General features: G+C 34.7%; 3 protein-coding genes across 3 annotated transcripts; all 3 read right to left on the bottom strand.

The window, feature by feature from the left end:
* Positions 1-883: 883 nt before the first annotated feature.
* LOC144355069 ((Lyso)-N-acylphosphatidylethanolamine lipase-like) lies at positions 884-6,232 on the bottom strand. Its single transcript, XM_085500349.1, has 6 exons — positions 6,140-6,232; positions 4,858-4,949; positions 3,727-4,257; positions 3,177-3,288; positions 1,452-1,644; positions 884-1,213 (listed from the first exon to the last, which is right to left on the bottom strand). Exons 1-6 carry the CDS (start codon positions 6,184-6,186, stop codon positions 1,124-1,126), a joined length of 1,065 nt encoding a protein of 354 aa, XP_085356475.1. The 5' UTR covers positions 6,187-6,232; the 3' UTR covers positions 884-1,123.
* Positions 6,233-7,505: 1,273 nt separating this feature from the next.
* LOC100376675 (1-acylglycerol-3-phosphate O-acyltransferase ABHD5-like) lies at positions 7,506-15,652 on the bottom strand. The gene is made up of 6 exons (XM_002736117.3): positions 15,123-15,652; positions 13,218-13,300; positions 12,542-13,069; positions 10,901-11,009; positions 10,600-10,786; positions 7,506-9,433 (listed from the first exon to the last, which is right to left on the bottom strand). Exons 1-6 carry the CDS (start codon positions 15,269-15,271, stop codon positions 9,344-9,346), a joined length of 1,146 nt encoding a protein of 381 aa, XP_002736163.2. The 5' UTR covers positions 15,272-15,652; the 3' UTR covers positions 7,506-9,343.
* Positions 15,653-18,086: 2,434 nt separating this feature from the next.
* LOC100372025 (uncharacterized) lies at positions 18,087-20,307 on the bottom strand. Its single transcript, XM_002736089.3, has 5 exons — positions 20,213-20,307; positions 18,956-19,109; positions 18,697-18,837; positions 18,407-18,484; positions 18,087-18,294 (listed from the first exon to the last, which is right to left on the bottom strand). Exons 2-5 carry the CDS (start codon positions 19,092-19,094, stop codon positions 18,227-18,229), a joined length of 426 nt encoding a protein of 141 aa, XP_002736135.1. The 5' UTR covers positions 19,095-19,109; positions 20,213-20,307; the 3' UTR covers positions 18,087-18,226.

Here is a 20,307-nt window from a genome sequence, read left to right as displayed (position 1 = left end):
TGCAAGAGGTCCAAGAAATGCAGTGTACACATCACATAAATTAAAGCCCAGAACACAAAGTGTCTGGCCAGTTTGTTTTCCAAAAAAAACTACAATTTTGTCTAGACATGCATGATAACCAGAAACATCAATATTTTTCTCTGGGCTTATTAGTTGCCGTCCAAATCAGTCAAAAAAAATGTTTGGGAAGGACTGACAGTACAGTGACGATTATCCTTTCTCAAAGGCAGATCGGAACAGAAAGTCAGAAGACAAAGGATTTTTTCGTTAGCGTTGGGGGAAAGTGAATCTCCACACCTAACCAATGTAGATACATCATATTCGGCCTCGACTCAACTGTTGGCATGCACTGTACAACTACCCGGTATTACAGGGTCCATAGCATTGGGAAAATCCTTTGAAAGTCTTTGGATTTTTTGAGGTCTTGAAAGTCTTTGAGTTGTCTTTAAATTACAGGAAAAATAAAAAAAATCTTAAAATTTCTTCATAGTTATTAATTCATTTTAGAAAGGCCAGTTTTCTCCAGGGAACTACCATATCCTCAGAACTTTGATGATGTTGGCCTGAATTAAGGGTCAAAATGTCTTGGGAAAAATGCAAGACAGTTTGGGAAAAGTCGTGAATAATTTTGCTCTCGGTACTACCGTTATTACCGATAGCCTGGTTAGATTTTGAGCAGTAACCATGTAAATTTATGTGTAATATCATGAATAATTGTAAAGGTGGTGGGCCATACTTGCATTACTGTGTCAGTTCACATGGAGGGAGGGAACATACAATGGTCCATTAATTAAAACACAAGGCGCGAGAGGTAAAATCTTAGCAGTAATGCCCGGCTATTGCAGACTACTGAATGGTACCCAGATTACACAACTATATACCATTAAAGTTATATACATTTGATTTATTTGATCACAAAATATATGTAAATATCTAATACATACAGCTTTTAAATTGTTATCTTTGAAATGAACAAGTGATGTAATAAATACATATCGATGAATTAAATATTAGTAGCAATGTAGAGATGGATTCTAATTGTGAAAAAAAAGCAATTGTGTGAATGTAGTCTGCCGCGTCAACTATCACCTCAAAATTATGGAAAAAAATATTTTGTCCTGTATCATGGAACTTCTTTGCAAGTATCTAATAATAACTGGTTAAACTGGTAAACTTGATCAGAATAAACATGGTGGCTGGCATCTTTGACGAGCTGAAATAATAAAAAATATAATTGTGATTAACCATTCTGCTAATGTCAGTTATGATGAAACAATTGCATAACACATTAATCCTTTGAATGGCAGAATTTTAGTGAAATGCTTTGGACACTTTTTTTTTAATTTTGCACCAATGGACGCAAAATCTCTTCGGCTGAAGTAGTTGATAATTTGGGTAAAAAAAAAATATACAGGCATATTTTGTTGACAAAAGTTGACTTTCCAACTTACATGCACATCAACTTGCGAGTCCTTTCTGATTTCCTTTGTTCTTTTTCCCATGCTGTTGTCAATTATGGAATAAGTATTCTCTCCATAGATAAATGTAATTGGAATATCTTTCCTGATTTCATGGATACGATGTATTAATGGGAACTTTGCAAATCCCCATGGTCCCAACAAACTCTTGAATCCAATCTCACCGCTGAAAAAAAATTATACTTTATTTCAAACACCTAAAATTTATTCATTTTTGTCAAATTGTACTCCTGGACCATATAAGGTCGCCAGCCTAATTTTCAAAAAAATTATGGTTCTATTTTTGTGGATAGTGGCCAGTTTATCAGTATTATATAGCTTTTAGGATAGGTTCCTATGGCAGATATATTATGCAATATTTCAAATTGTAGTCCGGTGACATAGGCTGAAAATCATATATTGGTAATGATGGGGTACTTGTTGTTCTGAATTATTTTAAAAATCTAGGTTTTAGAAAATGTCAATAAATGCATTTTTTTTAAATTGTGTTTTTTGAAATTGTTCTAAAAATAGTGATTTTTGAAAAATATGTCACTGTGACACACAAAAGAATCCTATTTAATGATGCCATGCCATGTGATTTATGACTAATTTTTCAAAAAGTTCCCATTGAAAACCCCCACAGCACCATATGGGATTGGGTGGTTGATTCTAAATGAGGTGGACATGCTATTCAGTTTAAAATTGTTTCTGAATGCAACTACCAGTATGATAGCATGAATTTTGGATTGTTTACATCATATTCTTGATGATCCATAACATAGAATGCAGGTCAGCAGCCCCGGAACATGTGTACATGTATCACTATGCTAGGACATTGTACTAGGCTTTTCATAAAAAAATAATGGTAATGTTGATTAATCTTGACGTGTGTGCTTCTTTTCTTATCAGTTTAACTTCTCGATTGCATTCATGATCATTGTATTTAATGCAGTTTCAGGGCCATCGGAATGCAATTGATTAATTCTGTATCATCTGATAATGTACCACATTTATATTGCATTGTTAAGTAAAACAGGGTAAACATTAATTTGGATCCCAGAGACTTAGGATACATGAATATACCAATTCAAAATTTTGATGCTCATGGCACTGAAATATAAGCATAACTCGATAGCATATTGAAAGTCTTACAAATTTCCCTACACATGTTATTGACAGCATTCAGCCATTCATCATCATAGTCTGCAATGAATTAACATATTGACAGTCAGGCAATATGTTACAACCATTGTCGATAATATGTTGATGCATACAAACTATTATTATACATCTGTCACCGTAACTCCATAAGTTACAGCGTGCCGTAATTTTGCAGTATTTTACGGGGTATTTGCATCCTACCATATTAGGAAATGCGAATTCCAAATATGGAATGATTACGCGCGTAAGCGTCCTCTAATAATAAAAACAAATATGGCTGCCACCAGGGTTTGACCGGACTCCATAAAAAGAAGTTCGCTGATTCTGTTCTAAAATATTTAGATTTCGGCATTCCAATGATGTATCCTTGGGAGGAAAAGATCTATAATAACAAGGTTATTACGAAGATACCTCAAAGTATGCACTCAGACAGTATGTCATCGCATCGACCTCCGCTGCGCATCGGCCGATACTGTCGCTGTACTATCTTCGTGCATACTTTGAGGTATCTTCGTAATAACCTTATAGTATCCATCTATTCCATCTAATACTTACCTTGGATTTTGCGCATTACAATGGAATATATAGTTTGTGATAGTATCATCATCAAATAAATCTGAATATTTTTCCTGTAGATCTGCACGTGCCTTTTTTAGTAAATCTGGACCTAGAAACCAAAATACAACTATATAATGAATCATTGAAACCATGGAAACTGATAGCAGGTGATAAGATGATTGAAATAGGGATGCAATTTATTTATCACATAAGATTTATACGATAAGGGTATGAAACAATTTGAAGTTGAATTTGTGATTTGAAATTTCTAAAAAATGTCTGTGAAAAAACTGATTAGTGTTCAACTCGGGCTGATTTCATTAGTGTGCCTGCTTATTCACAAAGTAAGAACTACAGGTTTTTGAATATGACAACCTCACTCTTGTTAGTAGATACATACCAAGCAATCAGTAACCAGGCATGACAATGATATTTAGATGAGAAACGTTCTATTCAAAAATAAATGACAGCAACAGACAATTTTTCCTTATTAAATCCTTGATAGTGAAAAGTAGCTTAATTACTTTCTAAAAAACAAAATAATTACCATAAGGTCCAGCAGCTCTAAGAACAGCCAACATGGTACCAGTTGTGGATAACACAATATTGGCGATAATTCGTACTATTAATGGTATTCTGGATTCAAAGTTTGATGGTTTCTCCGGGAATCCCCATGGATCAACTAAGACCAGCTTTTTAACTCTGTCTGGATATTTCAAAGCATAGCTGCTAACGAGATAACCACCAAAACTATGTCCAACTAAAATCATTTTATCCAGCTTCAGCTCTTCTCTCCATCTCTCAATGCTGTAAACGAATTGGTCCTCCACTGCAGCTGGATTCTTCGGGAATGTCGGTCTTGAGCTACGGCCAAAACCGAGAAGATCAAAAGCATAGAGAGGCCGTTGCTTGCATGCTGAGTCAATATTAAGAGCCCATAGACCAACTCCTGCTCCAAAGCCATGCACAAATACAAAAGGTGTTCTAGTGCTATATCTTGAATGAAACATTACCGTCCATAATTTGCTTTGATTACGACTTATTGGTACAAATCGACCCTCATATTTTGCCTTCAAATCTGAAAATGAAATTCAAAGATAATTATTTATTCTAGAAGACCAAAAACTACTACAAGGCAACAAATATAAAACAAACAAACCAACAAAAAAACAATAATACTTTATACAAATACAATTATAAAATGTACTTGTATATTTGGCCAGTTAAAATGCTTAATAATTAGTCAGTAACTTTTATTAAAATGAAAAAACCAATATTTTAAAGTATGTGTGAAACGCATACTACCCTGATGTTGAACCTCACCTAATGTGTGTGAATATTATTGTAGTTTATATTTCCAAGCACAAAATTTTTAATTAAAAAAGAAAGCTGGAAACAGTTGACTGCGACAGTAAGGGGGCGTGGGTACAACTCAGAATCATTCTTTCAGTTTTACTTGAAAATGATTTTTTTTTTTTACAGAACCATTTCAGGGCAGAAACATAAATGTGTAAGTAAGTGGGAATTTCACAGGCGCTGAATCCACACAATACATTTTATGAATGACTTGAACACCAAAGATATCAAATTTGCAATCCTCTCCACCTGAAAGCATCTTCACTTTAATAGTCATTGATTAGTGTTGCAAAACTTTTGTGCAAAAACCAATTCAACTTACATCGAAAAATTCTTGTCTCTGCTGCTTCCAGCAACGATGCTGAGGTTGGGATCCATTTAAACCTACAGTATTGACGAGATTGAATCACAGCTCTGAAAAAAAAAATGTACTGGTATGTTTATTTAATATTGAAAGAAATAAACTCTTCTGGAGTTTGCATTAGCAGGTTCTTCGCGTAATTAGGTGTTCGTATGCAAGGCATTTTTCCACACAAAAACGACGAATTAGGCCGAATTTTGTTATCGGTTGGCTTAATATAACCCCAACGGACCGTATTTTTGTGAAAGATTGGTATTTTTGTCATGATTTGTAGGAATCTGAAAAACGCGTTTCACAACTTGTCTCTTATTTAGTTTTATGCGTCATTCAAGATGGCGGCCCCCATATCTTAAATATCGTATTTATTTTATTATCACGTGTGCGCCAGCTGACTGTGGTCGTGTTATACTGAATTGAGTTGAGATGAGATTATTTTCATCACACAAACAACAAATATTTGTTTCTTGACACCATATACACTCAGCGCAACAAGGACTATCCCTTAATGTTTATAAATATTTATTAATTTCCCAATTCAAACTGAAATGAGAGGTTTCTGTTGGCCGATTGAATAACATTGGAACGTTTTCAAATGACCTCATTCGCACTGTGCTCTTTGATTGGCTGCCATTGAAATTTATACTTGCATGCTTTTGTTGCACCAATAATATATTGAATATTGTGAATTGTTGAATGTAAATATTAATCATGAATGCAACAATGGTAAATAAAACAATCAACTGATAAAATCAAATAAAACCATTTTCCCATGCATAGCAGACCAGTACCGGAAAACATCAGAGACCACCACATTACATTTTTTACATTTCTCATGGCCATGAGTGAATTGGTGTGACTGCAATTCGCCAGAAACATAATTTCCCCTGATAAGCATGACTTGGCAAAAATAACAGCTCGTCTCTGAGATTGCGTCCTATAAGTTAAGTGGTCTTAACGTAAACTAAAACTGAATTCGAAATGTCAAGAATTATTTCTCCAATTACTAGTGTGTCTTTGTCGATTTGCTTATACCCATGATATAACATACATCACCGTCCCTCAGTAACCAATGTACTTGTTGCTGATGAAACGTCCAACCGACTCGGAAAAGACTGTAAGTATTTACATACATGCTCTTTACACGGTGCTGGAAACAATTGTCGCGGGAAAAGAACAGCGTCATTATGTTTTCAAACTCACACAAAACGATGCAATTCTGTATTGTTTCGGTTATTAACTTTACCTGTCATTAGTTTGAACGACCTGTCCGTCTTCGCCTGCCATGATCATATCTTCAGGGATATCTTGATGACGGCAATCTACGTGTCACGTGACTGGTGGTCACCTGACACGCGATGACTCAATGTATGCTGATGCGCGATGTAAGCAAACGGTTGCAGTTACATGACTCATTACTTGCACGTGTTTATGATCAGACAGAATAATATAAGAAAGGATCAGAGAATGGGCAATATATTTATACAATTGTCAGGTACCAGTGGTCATCTTATTGCGCTAATTGTTTTCCACTCAAATATATGAGTTCATTCAATCAATTCTGGTCTCTACCGTCTACGTAATAATTTTAGGCTGTTATGTAATACATTTTAAAAACAGTAACAAAAATAAAAGTTAAAGAAAATTAAGATAATAATAATAATAATGATTGATTATTGCGTGGCAATTCAATGTTTAGTTTTCTATCATGACCAATTCGTTCTTCCAGAGGAAACAATGCTTTGTGACGTTTTCTTTTCAGATTCCCCATACCTGCCCAGCTAATAATGAGACTTGAGATATTTACAACATCAAGTTCCTTCCCTTCGAAGAAAAAGGTGCAATTTTTTAGATTTATTATATATCATAATTTTGAATTGTTCAGTATTGACATTTAGTTGCCATTTTGTTGTGTATTTTGATAGGTTATCCAAACAGCATTGCAAACTATTTAGGAATGGTGGGTCACAAGTTTTTGGCTCCAAAATATTTGGCAGGTCATTGACAAAGAGTGGTGCATCCCTGTTTTAATCCAGTAGAAGAGGTGAAGTGTACGGTTACCGATTTGCCCTCTTTAGTTTTTACTTTGTATTTGATATGGCTATACATATCTTTAATTATGTTGTACATGTTGCCGGTAATATTATTTTGTTTATTTTCAATCAAATAAACTATGATAATCAATTCAGATTCATCTAGAGCAATACCCGGTAAAACCAATATTTGGGAATCTGTCATAAATCTAGAAAGCAACACCTCCTGGATATTGATGTCATTTGATGACCTTCCCAATTCTTAGATTCTGTTCTTTTTTTTTTAATTTTTGTTTTTTTTGCAAATATTATCATTAACATATGACAATTTTTTTACCCCATGTGAAATTTTAATTTTGTTTCTCTAAATCCTTCATACTCACAAATGAAATTTGAAATGGGAATACAATTAGCATAATTAGAAAGCTGATTTAATTTAATTTAGTCTACTAGTAATAGGTATAATTAGCTCATTCAAAGTTCATTAATTAAAACATAAAGAAGAAACAAGTCAAGCAATAAAATATGTATCCAAAACAACACACACCAGTGATTGAGTAAAAACAGACAACAGAAATATTTGTATAAAAGCACAGTCCCACTATCTATCTACATGATAGAGGGACTGTGATAAAAGTATTTTATTCAATCCTTTATCAGCTGCAATTACATGTAAAATAAATTAAAAACAATTGTCTAAAAAACACAATGAAAACACGTACATTGCACTGAGTATTGACACAACAAATAATTTGTGATTTTACATGAAATGTATTTATCAGTAGAACGACTGGGATGCATCGTGTTTGTTTATTATACAGAACAGTTTTTCTTTGTCAGAAACACACAAAGTAGTTAGTTAAACAGATGGTGCAAGTTTACTCGCAAAATTGTATTTAAATTATTAAAAAGTATAAAGTCATGATACATACACAGACCCTGTTGTGTAATATAAACAAAACTGAAATGAATAAGTCATTTTGAATCAGAAGTTGCAACAAACGCATATCACTATATCTGACGTGATGTTCAATACAAGTTTGGTTGCTATCAGTCAAGGAATGTCAGAGCTCTGAAAGTGCATTCGTTAAACCGAAATGCCATGCAGCAATGTATTTTACATGTGTTGTGTACGTCGTTATAAATCGCATTTCGTGGCATGACAACTACCAATTTTTAAGCAATTTAAATAGATCGTAAATTGGATTTTGAAACAAATGAATATGGATATGTATGACATGATGTATATACAAAGTTAGAATATACCGTAGTCAGTCCAGGCATGTCTGAGATACAAATGAACTTCCTCTGATCAGGAAATAATAAGTTGAACAAGACGTGCTACCATATTTGCTCTATTAGTAATGCATATGCTTACATAAATTACAGAGGTGTTTCTATGGTCAAAATAAGTAATATTTTAATGATGCAGTATACGACAAATGTGGCTGTTGGTTTATATGTGCTTCTATATCAAATGCGCTTGTGATAGAGCAAAAACGGTTCTTCCAAAAAACACAAAAAAAAATATTTTGTTTAAGCGTATTACCAAGTATATTCAGTATCATCTCCATTGCAATAATTAATCTCAGTTTTTGCTGTTATGTATATGTAAGTCAATACGATGTCAGACATCATGTGACGCTTTAAGGGGGATCTGGTTTAAAACATAATACCCACGTCACATGTCTTGGACAGTTAGACGTAACTGATTTGACTATCTCTACCAGTGTGATATGATTATTTACTTGCATGCGAATGTTGATGAAATAAATTCAGGGGTTTGCAGACCAGGAATTGAGTGACCACATACATTACAAAGACACTAAAAAAACATCTTCAAATTCTGTATTCAGCTGCAATGAGATCAAAGCGAACAAATCAAAAATCAAAACATTTGCTAATGTAAATTTGATGTAAATATTAATTTCTAGTACTGTAAAATACAAAATTTTCGCTTGGAATTAATTTTTGCTATTTTCGCTGAAGAAATGATTCAGTGAAAATAAAATCCAGCGAATATACCATTTTTCTGTTATTTTACATTCAACTCAACAAAAATCAGTGAAAATAAATTCCATACAAAACACCCAAAAAGTCTAAAATAAAGTATTTTACAGTAATAGTTCTGATCCAAAAACAAAGGAACAGCAGACATTGCTAAGTCACAAGTTGAAACGTCTTGCGAGCAATCACTGCAGACAATCATATAGATAACCAAATGTCATTATTTTGTGACACATCAATAATTGATCTATCAATTAATGATAATCCATGAGGAATTTCATAATGACATGGTAATGCATGTACTGTTTCTTAGGACATTTGCATTTAAAAAATTCCTGAATTTGGAAGACGTCTACATATGCGTTCATTGATACCATGCGCACATCATGGCCCCATATCAGAGCTGGGAATTATTGTACATCTTTCAGTAATTTTAGCATAATGTAGTGGAATTCATCTGGTTTCTCTGCGTAGACGTGGTGGCCAGCACCCTGGACAATCTGAATAAATAAAATTGAATACTGAATTAGTCTCACAAGAGGTTATGTTATGAATTAGGTGACCATACATGTATATGAAATATGACAAGTTTGGCTTTGCTTTTTCTTGATGTGATATTTAATCAAGTGTTGACAGATATTTTGTAATTCACTTTTGATCAGATTGACAACGTTTAGCTCTGCGGCAAAAGTTTCCATCCACAGACATAGATATTATGGTAAAATCACCTGCTCAACCAGTTCATCATTCAAATTTAGAAAGCCATCTCAGGTAATACTGTTTACACGAATAGGCATATTGATTGACATTTGACTCATTAATAATTCAAACCAATTATCGGTAAATATGAACATTGGTTTTCATGAACACAGGCGAATAGTATGGGGAAGTATAATGTAGTGATGATGACTACTAAACACATAATAGAAGTTCTTGGGTATGTACACATAAAGAGAAAACAAGTACAGTTCATAGTAACCTCATTCCCTTGGATTCAGAGAAGAAAATTATTTACATCTACAGTATAGTAGAAATCACTATTACAGTTACCTTGCCTCTTCAAAATAAGCACATCAAACTCATATATATATATACCGGTTAAACATATGCATGAATCTACTGTGTTATTGAAGACAAATAGAATAGAAACTTATTGTAATCAGACTGGCCATCTTCTAACAGTTTGTAAGTACGGAATGCAGTCTTTGTCTTATTGATGGCAAAAGTGGCCAAATTATACTGGCATGGGGTTATAACATGTCCATATAATGGTGCAAGACCAAAATAATCTATCTGTGTTGAAATATACACTTTTCTAGGATATCTGATATGAAAAGGTTGTAACAGTTGTTAGGAAAACTAAACTAAAACAAATGAGTCTTTTTAAAGTTGTAATTTCAGTGACTTAGACATCAGCAGTTTGCTGGTCCTGGTCCACTTCAGACAAAACGTTTTCTGTAAAATTTACTGTTTTACCGGTACACATAAAATTTAGCAAATAATTAGAAACATAAAATGACGCTGGTCCTAAGCTAATTCTGAGACAACTAAACCCTGAATTGTCATTGTATTCGAAAAATCATTACTCTCACATAATCATTCAATTCATTTTATTACTGTCTGTCAACACTAAATGTGCATCTCATTAACAAAGTAAAATACTTACATGTACATCAACCTGAGAGTTATTTCTGATGTATTTTGTACTTTGTCCCATTGAGGAATTCATATAGGACCTGGATCCGTAGATGAACGTCATCGGGATATCCGACTGCAGCGCTCTAATCCTCTTAATCATAGGATTCTTGGCCCATCCCCAGGGTATCTGCATTTGCTTAAATGCAATCTCACCACTGTATGAAACACAATAAGAAATCGCATTAGGTTATACAGGAGTGTCATGCTAAGTTTTCAGTAAAATTAGGTCAATTGCTAGCTTTCCTGTTTGTGATGTAAAAGTGACTTACCTCGGAGTTTGGGCATTGCAGTGATAAATGTAATTGTATATAGTGTCGTCCTCGAAAATAGAAAATTTATTCTGGAAATCAGGTCGAAATCTTCGCACCAACCTAGGACCTAAATAACATGTAGTTTATAACAAAAAATAAAATATTTTTATTATAATATTACAATGAAAAATGAACATATAATGATGATCTTAAACTACATACATAGGAATCATGATGTAATGAACACAGAAATACAAATATAATTCCCTTTATCATAGTTCGTTTCAATATAAATATGCATTGTCATAATTAATTTTGAATACAAACAAGTTTTGGGGTTGAACCAACAGTGGGGAATCAGTCTACCGAATGTCCTTAATAGATGTAAATAACATTGGTGCCTAATTTGTTTAATTATTCTAAAGGACATAATTTCCAGCTTTATTCAAAGTTATTCATATATTTTAGTATAAAAACAATTGCTTCATCTCGGAAAAAAGTGCTGCATTTAGACGTAAATAAATTCATAAAACATGCAAGATACAGAAAATCTTAGCTGGCTTTTGTTCAAGTATTTTGTACAGGTGTCTGTCAAAAATTAATGATTCAATGAGACAAATATGAACTGCCTCATTGTGTGACTACTTATTATATGAAAAGTAAAAAAAAAAACCCTCTATGAAAAGCTATCATGTTGCAAGCTCTGCTTTGTATGCAAATCAACTTAAATAGTTAGTTGGTGTCCAGTGGAGAGAGAAGTCAACAGTACTGTTGCCTCCTGAGAATCTACATCTTCAAACACTTAAATCTTTTTGAAGTGCGTTTTAAATTAGTATTATAAAAACTCTATCATTCTGTTCTAATAGCTGAAACAAATTCCTGTGAATTTTCATTTGTCGAATAAACTGTTTGTCAAATACAGAATACATATATTTTAGTACAATTTTCTTTTCTTTTCTTTTCTTTTCTTTAAATGTGGATGCAACGTTTTGATTTTTATGTATTTTTTATGTATTGTTTTTGATTTGATAACTTTGAACTAAACAGATTTTCTATTAGCTTCAGATCTTGATCAAAGTTTGGCACCCAGTTCATAGAAGGGCTTATATTGAGTTTCTGACATCTTGTTTTCTGTAAATATTTTATTAGTAGGTTTGCAAATGTGTATCGGACTGTGCAAAAAATCTCTCCATGAGTTGGTTTTGAAACCCAGTATAGTATTCCCATGGGATTTGGGAGATACATTACCAAGGATATTATTACAAGATAAATGATTTGCTTCATTGAACACATACAACAATGCATATTTCCACTGAGATCACCTTTGATGTGTATCACCAGTGATCAGTCAAGTAGAAACAGTAAAAATATTTTATCAGATTTTCTCAATTTTTGCATGATATTTTCATACAGGACATCTGTTGTTCAAACTCAGGAAAGACTTTATACTGATGAATATGGTGACCAAGTTTGATGAAGTTTGGAATAGAATTAGTAAAGTTATTAAGCACACAATAACAATTATTAACGACGACAACGACGACAACGACAACGCCGGACAGAAATCTTTCCCTTAATATACCTTTCCCTTCCATCTTTGATGGTACGGGCAAGGTAAAAATAACAAGTTTTACATTAACTAACCCATAGTAAACTCACCTAAGGGTCCTGCAGCCCGGAGACCAGCAAGCAGATTGAATGGTTTCAGTAATGATCCAACAGCTCTTGCCCACATAGGCACTCGTCTTTCCATCTCAGATTCTTGTGGTTTTTCAGGAAACCCCCACGGGTCGATGCACACTACATGTCGCACTCTCTCTGGGTATTTAATACTGTATGAGCATGCTAAGAAAGCACCTAGACTGTGTCCAGCAAGAATAAACCTATCCAGGTTGATAGCTTTTCGCCAATTTTCAATGGAGTCAACAAATTGATCCTCAGCTTGCCAGGAGTCCGTCGGAAAAGACGGTCGGGAACTCCTTCCAAAACCCAGTAAATCGAAAGCATAAAAGGGACGGCTACTTGACATTTTGTCAATATTTTGAACCCATAGTCCAATACCACCTCCAAAACCATGCACAAAGACAAGCGGTACTTTCGACGACTTGTCTGAGTTAACTATTAAAGTCCATATCCTTTGCCCATCCACTGTGTTGATGTGTTTGGTTTCAAACTTGGTCTTCACATCTATAACAAAGTGAGATCAACTCAGGATCAGGGCAATTATATTCAGCATAAAGATCAGAGAGAACACATATACAAACCGCCCACCCCGTACATCAAAATGAATCAATAGTACTGGTAAACAGTTAATGACTTTGCAAATTTGACTTACGTTTGAGCACTTTTTTCTCAGCTTTATAAAGATCAAATTCTGATGTTGGGCACCATTTAAGCCAACTTCTGAATGACCACCAACTGGAAATAAAAAAAATGAAACTCTTCAAGATTGTGTGGTTTTCATCAACCACACAAAGAGAAAGCATCACGAACTAAACGACAGATATATTGAAAGCACATGTTCTAAAAACTTATCTCAGCCACAGTATTCTAGAACAGCGATAATGGAAAATATGTTGTTCATTTACACAAAAATTCAAAACCAAGCAGTCAGAACGACCACTGCCTTTTAAATAATATCACTGTGGATTTGATCAAACCCTTATAAAATCATTACAAAATGGATCTGGTTGGCATCACCTGTCAATATTTGTCTATAAATACTATGAGGTTATCACCTGATATCATATGTTCATTAAGATGGTTGATACAAGCGACGTCATTGGCTAGTAATTTAACATTGATATCAAAGAATTAATGACACCTCTATCTCGACCAAGACATCATTTCATATGCGTCATATGCGTCATTTCCGGGATGATTTTCAAATATTTTGTTTCGTTTTAGATCCAGGTTTTCAAAAAGCTATAAAGATTATTTTTTTTAGTCAATTTACTGAATTTATTCAATTTTGTGGAAACACATATTAAGCTTTAACAGAGGCACATCACTTTGGTTTTGACAGTTTTTTTTACTAACTACCGGTATATGGCAGCGTACTATGAAGATGGCTCATTATTACATGAACATGTGACTCATTCACGTAACTATTTCTTGTTAATTTGATTTTTGATTCTAAATAAATATGTATAACCGTAACATCAAAGAACATAAATGACGTGTCAAAATGCCCTGAGGCAATTGGAGTACCGTAGTTCTTCAAATGTCTAGAAAAGGCAACTTTAGAAAGGACTAATTTATCTTCATTTGCATATTTTTGCAGTCAATACCAATATGCAGTACATGTACATATGTAGTAATTATTCGTAATTATTCGCTTTCATTGAAGTAATTCGTAAAGCACATTTTGTAATTCAAAAACAAGGCATAATATGTGTCATTAGAACCTATGGTAAAAGCATTATAATACTGCCAAAATGGCCACTATCCACTAAAATACAATCATCATTTTCTCGAAAATTAGGCTGGTGACCCCAACTTTTTTAAACTCAATAAATCTATATTGCTCGGAAGTACAATTTTTTGCAAAATAAATAAATTCTGGGTATTTGCATGTAGGCTTCCCAGTTAATAATTACTATGGTAAGCCTATTTTTTATTTTAAAACCTATATATTGGCCATGCTTTATTGTTTTGGCTGAGTCATTATACATTTTACAGTTAAATCACCTGCCAGTAAGGGGCGTATCATGTAGACACCTGGGAGGGTTTAAGATTTAGCTGTCATTAGTACCATACTAAAATGATGCATTGTTTTGTTTTTGTTTACTAATAACTGACTAAACGAAAGTCCGTTTTGTTTTCTCAATCCACAGCCCACAAAGGTATTGTGCAGGAGTTTCAATTCAAAGGCTTCACCGCGTGATTCGAAAGGGTTCGTCCTGCAATGCACACTGCAGTATGGCCAGTACATCTTGTTCAGTATCACGATTTTGGCACGTCATTAGTAACGTTAATTTGCGGGTGTGGCAGTTGTAGTTGCAGTATTGACGAAAACAAATTAATTCATTGAACAATAGTATATATTCACAGATCAAAACGATCGTCCGCCCAGTCCGAGGATCGGTTTTAGGCAACTAAACTCGTATTTCAAATGACCTCAATACTAACCATGATGATGACGCCATTTGGAATAAAACGTGATATTTTCTGCCGATTGCCATTTGTAGATACTTCAAATCATTGACTGAGTTGAACAATTGACATGGATTGTGTTTACCTGTCGTCTTCACTGTTAATAACCGGCGAAGTCGGTGCATCTCCTCCGGTCACATCGTCAGAAGCGGCCATGTTTGTTTTCGTCATGTGATCTCCCACTCCAAATAACAACCGACTTATAACATCGAAAATTACTTGAATCCACGACATGTAACGATTCTGTAAATCCGGGAGCTAAAAAGAAGAAACAAAATGCTCTGTCGTTAGAAAACGGAGGAGGTAGTTGTACAAGACCTCTCTTCTTGACTGTCGTCAACGCACAAGTATTACAAGTTTCAGACGTTGGGGGCGTAATATTGGTGATAAAACAGCAGCAAAAATGTCCCTACTATAACCATAGAGGGTCTATGCTATAACCATAATGGCATACATAATAATAATAATATTTATTGCGTTCTATATTCTCTTTTAATATTGAATAAAATGCAATATAGATGTAAAATAACAAAAAATAAAGAGAAATAGAATAACAATAAGCTACAGTAATTTTTTGGTATAAAAATATTTATAATCGTTTCATTAAATTAAAAGGACAGTTGAAAAAAACATGACCAATCACAATGCCTTGGCGGATGCACTACGCCCGTAAAAGTTTTATTTCGCGTAAATCATTGAAGGAATTGAAGGGAACCCGCAAAGACTCCCGAGTAATGAGCGTTACCAATGGTTTCTATAGCGTGTATCTTTCAGGATGAATGTTTGAATATTTTACAAATTGTCATAAAAAAAAGATCTATGCCTTCATGAAATTCACTGTAGAAACCAGCTTATCAATTCTGAAAAAGTTGTTTATAAATTGCATGACAATTTTATTTGTTTATTATGTACCATCATGGAGCTATAGTTCGTGATAACAAGGACACTGACTAAAAAAGTTAAGGCCTATTCATCGATAAAATCTTTGATAAAAATGAATAGCCGCCATTTTGTTAGTGCTACTATTATCTCCAACCACTTTTAAGGTTATGAGTTATATTAAGAATGTTACAATTGGCGGAGACGTTTGCCATAACTCAAATTGTCAAACTGGTAACATAGGATGAAAACAATACTAGGGATATGGTGTCCGACGGATGGCCCGGGGTACTTTTTGTTATTCTGAATTATTAAAAAAACCCAGATATCTAAATAATTTTTTTAAATTGTGTACTACTGATTTGATAGTAGACCTAATCCATAACTTAATATTCCTCAAAGTGACTTTCAAGAAAGTTTAGGGCAAAATAACGATTTTTTGTCGCCTCAAAATTGTATGGGAATAACTTTATTGCCGGTTTTTGCAATTTTTTTTGTATCTATAATTTGTGAACATCTTCACACTTGTCTGTATGGATGACAAATATCAGCACTGCAATAGAGACTTCCCGTGTTCGACATTGTGAAATTCTTTCGTTTTTATGCAAATGAAATATTACGAATTTCCTTTCAGGAGAACGGAAACAAACATTGTTGGGCATTACATGTAAAACATCTATTGTGTACACATGTATGGAACAACCAAATAAATTGAGTTTCTAAATGAATTCAAACAAAGATCGATAAACGGTAAACGATACTGGAGCAGACAAAAGTCCTAAACCCGATTCATATAGGATGTTTGAGTCTGCTTTGTCTTATCTGGTCAATATAAACAACGTTCATTTACGAGCGGCTTTATCGGTACGCAACCTCGCAATTGAATCGAAGTGAGGGTTTGCACTTTATGTTTTAACAACGATATTTATACAATTACTGGTTTGATTGTTTTAAAAAGGTAGTCTGGAACACCGTCCCTCAACTTGAGGGACGGTGTCTGGAACATCATAATTTGACAATCTTTCCAGAATACGAGGCTGTAACAAACACAAAAAATATGTTAACCGTGACCACAATGGAATATTTTCATTTGCATGCATTAGTGTGATTCTATCTTAAAGATGTAGAAGATAATATTTCTGTAAAAGAAACGTAATGAAATTCACTGATGTGTACGGTACATAATGTCATTATTGTGTTAGTAGGCCGATTTCTGTGTTTTCACTTTTATGTCCGACAGTGATATATATGTAGTAGTATTCATTAGTGATGTTTGTTGTTATTGTATTGCTTGTCCTTATTATTCATACAATTAGATCATCTAAATGTGCAAGTGACATTTTTTTCATATAAAGATTAAGTACTAAACATGACTTTCTCATGAACACGTTCGTGTTGGTATATCAGAGCTGTTATATCTCCCAATCTGTATTATTAAAGGGCGGTAGTCGTCGCACTGCGCATGTGCGATATTTGTGTTGATAAACATTGAACTTCCCATAATCCATTGCGCTCTTCTAATGGAAATCACAAGTTAGAGGTTCGACCGATACCATCTAAACACCTAATAAAATACCTAATTAAAGCTTGGTAACGTCTCAGTTTGTACTCGTTGATCTGCGCAACAGTCAAAGTCGCCATCTTTGTTTATATGAGATACATATACCTCGCACATGCGTGGCACGACGACTACCACCCTTTAATGTTATTATTAACGACCTGTGGTATGTGACTATGTTGTTAAATTCAACGAAAGTTTCAGGAAAAAAATAATCATCAAAACAAAACGAATCCCTCCCCCCAAATTGAAACAAATTCTTGTGAGATACATGTACATGTAATAACTACTAGTATATTTCTTTGACGTAGATGGCGCCATACACCGCAGGGCGAACGGAGATCGCATATTTCATGAACATTCAGTAAGCATTGCGATCAATTACGATTGCCATGAAATGAGTCAATTGAAATTGTTGTCTCTCTGTAATTTACGGTAGCGCAATGTGGCGGTCCCCCTCAACAATTTTCAAATTAAGACCCTCTGAAACGCTACTTCCTACATTTTGAGAGGCAAATTTTGTTGACACAAAAAGTTTTAGCTTGATTTTAGAGGGGCGACGCACCCCCAACCTTTTTTTCCAGGGGCAATTACAAGAACGAAAACAGAACATACAGATTATTCATTTATTTTAAATGTTAAAAAAATATATGACATGTTTCAAAATGGATTCAGTCCAACTTTTTAGACGAGAAATCAATACCATGAATTCATTAGCGTGTTACTTTACGGAGAAAAAACAACAACATTTTTTACAAGTTCATTTTGTCCAATAATGCTTCCAATTTCATGCCTCTTTCAGATTTCAGGGACTTTGCGGCTGTAAATAAGAACAAAAAAAATCGACGATTAGTTGATAGTTAATGAGCAAAAGTTTATGAAGCGCCCTCGTTATACACTATAAAATTAATTAAATGATTTTGAAAGCCTACCTTGACAAGTGAAGCCAGTTCCGTCGGCGTTAGCTGTGCATGTACCCGATGGGCAAGCGTTGGCGTCGCCGCAAGGATCTGAAAATTAGAAAAACAAAACAACATTGAAATAATCTCGAGAGAGATTCTGGCAGCGTGTGACATCTAGAGGAAATTTCGGATATTAATGTATTCCCACCGTAGACGGCGTCTGACTTTTTTTTTTATAACTAATGAGGCCGACAGCTTTTTTCAGCGAATACATTTGTTGGTACACCATCCCCCATCCATGACGTAATCACTTCACTTACCGTTGGCGTCATCAGTACATGCGTACTTGTCACTCTCGTCATCGTTGCTGTAGCAATATTGGCCAGTACCGCATGGATTGTAGGCAGCCTGTACGTCATTTCCTTCTTCGTCTTGGATTGTAGTGGTGCAGGTACCACGTTCTGAAAAAATCGCAGTAATATCATTCTTATACGCTTGACTAAAGTAAAACCGAAATGAGACACAATGCGACGTAATTATTGGTTGGCATGGCAACCTCTTCCAATAACTCATACTTACTCATGATTCTGTCAATGGTACGCACTAAGATATCATCGTACATGGCTTTCTTAATAGCGAAGTCTCTTCTGACTTCGGCGCTTGCCGCGAAGGCACAGGCAATAATGCCACATAATGTGATCAAAGTTAAACTGTTCATAATGCCGAAGTGAGTCTGAAATACAAGTTGATCGTAAAATTAGCCTGAGTTGATATGTATGTGTCAGTGTATATCTGGTGTTGTCGGTGGAGTCATTGTACAGGATGAATGGAAGAAAATTATATAGACTAACTACATTATTGGCATGGGTCAATATTGGATGGAAACACTAGGATACAATGGCTGCTTTCATCCAGGGGTCTAAATGTTAAAGCACTATTTGAGTTACTGGTATTCGAAGTCAAAATGCCATGCACGCCTGCACTTGTTGAGATTGTTCGTTTTCAGACTTTGAAAAGACACCTCTATGAGGTTTTATTTAAACTGCCCGGTTGTTGTTTTTTCTGGGGTGAAATCACGGTTACTGACCGTGGAGAAATTGACAATGTACAATGACTTCGATATCACGTATTCAGAGTTTATGATTTCTAGACGTGTCGGTCTTGCTCTCTTTCTTCCCAGTTAATACAAAACGTCATGGCACTGGTTCTTGGCGTAACAGCCCTGAACAGGGTGGTCGTTTCGACCCCGGTAGATATTAGTGTTCACATCAAGTATTTATTTATATATGAAATGCATAGAGAAAATACGGTTTCATTACTCCCAGCATATGTTTTGTGGTTCCTGGAAAGAATGGGGCAAATTAACACTTAGCGCAATACAACCGGTCGTTTGACCCTCGCGGCACGCAGTCGAGTCATCCACGCCCTTAAAGTTTGTTGTCGGTTGTTTTAGCTCCATATCTAGATCCGTTACTAGTAACATCGGGGACAGAGTTCTTTTATTCAAATCGCGTTCAGACTGCCCATTCCTATCAAAGTTGTCTTGTGCGGGGCTGTATACCAGTTCAAGTACAAATGTGTTTCGAATCTAGCCGAGCATGAAAGTGCAGAGTCGCCTTCGCCTCGGCACATAGATTATGTGTATTTACTCGTTCTAGTAAAGTAAAGTTCTAGTAAAAACCCAATTAAACTGCGTAAAAATAAGGCCAGTTAACAAAATGATGATTAAAACTAATCTGTGGTGTACACTAAAAAAAATACCAGCATCTGGAGATCTACAAACCATACATTAACATACATTAACATATTGAAATAAGCTAACTGAAAATTACTCACCAGACGGTCCGTGTTCAGATACGAAGTTAACGAGGTGTTCTCAGTTCGAATATTGGCCTACAAGTGGCTACTATTTGTACTGTCTCATGTCTTCT

This window comes from Saccoglossus kowalevskii, chromosome 6 (genome assembly GCF_978046115.1).
Source record: "Saccoglossus kowalevskii chromosome 6, keSacKowa6.1, whole genome shotgun sequence".
Classification (NCBI taxonomy): Eukaryota; Metazoa; Hemichordata; class Enteropneusta; family Harrimaniidae; genus Saccoglossus; species Saccoglossus kowalevskii.
Note: the sequence above shows the minus strand (reverse complement) of the source record. Positions and strands in the feature narration are given on the sequence as shown.

Bases quoted from the DNA above. Each gene is read 5' to 3' on its own strand.
- LOC144355069 (XM_085500349.1), bottom strand. From the start codon at position 6,186: ATGATCATGGCAGGCGAAGACGGACAGGTCGTTCAAACTAATGACAG. The intron at 4,258-4,857 runs GTAAGTTGAATT...TTTCATTTTCAG, and splicing joins AGAGACAAGAATTTTTCGAT to ATTTGAAGGCAAAATATGAG. The intron at 1,214-1,451 runs GTAAGTTGGAAA...TTATTATTTCAG, and splicing joins ACTCGCAAGTTGATGTGCAT to CTCGTCAAAGATGCCAGCCA.
- LOC100376675 (XM_002736117.3), bottom strand. From the start codon at position 15,271: ATGTCGTGGATTCAAGTAATTTTCGATGTTATAAGTCGGTTGTTATTT. The intron at 10,787-10,900 runs GTAAGTCACTTT...TGTTTCATACAG, and splicing joins TGCAATGCCCAAACTCCGAG to TGGTGAGATTGCATTTAAGC. The intron at 9,434-10,599 runs GTAAGTATTTTA...TTATTTATTCAG, and splicing joins ACTCTCAGGTTGATGTACAT to ATTGTCCAGGGTGCTGGCCA.
- LOC100372025 (XM_002736089.3), bottom strand. From the start codon at position 19,094: ATGAACAGTTTAACTTTGATCACATTATGTGGCATTATTGCCTGTGCC. The intron at 18,838-18,955 runs GTAAGTATGAGT...CGATTTTTTCAG, and splicing joins TACCATTGACAGAATCATGA to AACGTGGTACCTGCACCACT. The intron at 18,295-18,406 runs GTAGGCTTTCAA...TCTTATTTACAG, and splicing joins AACTGGCTTCACTTGTCAAG to CCGCAAAGTCCCTGAAATCT.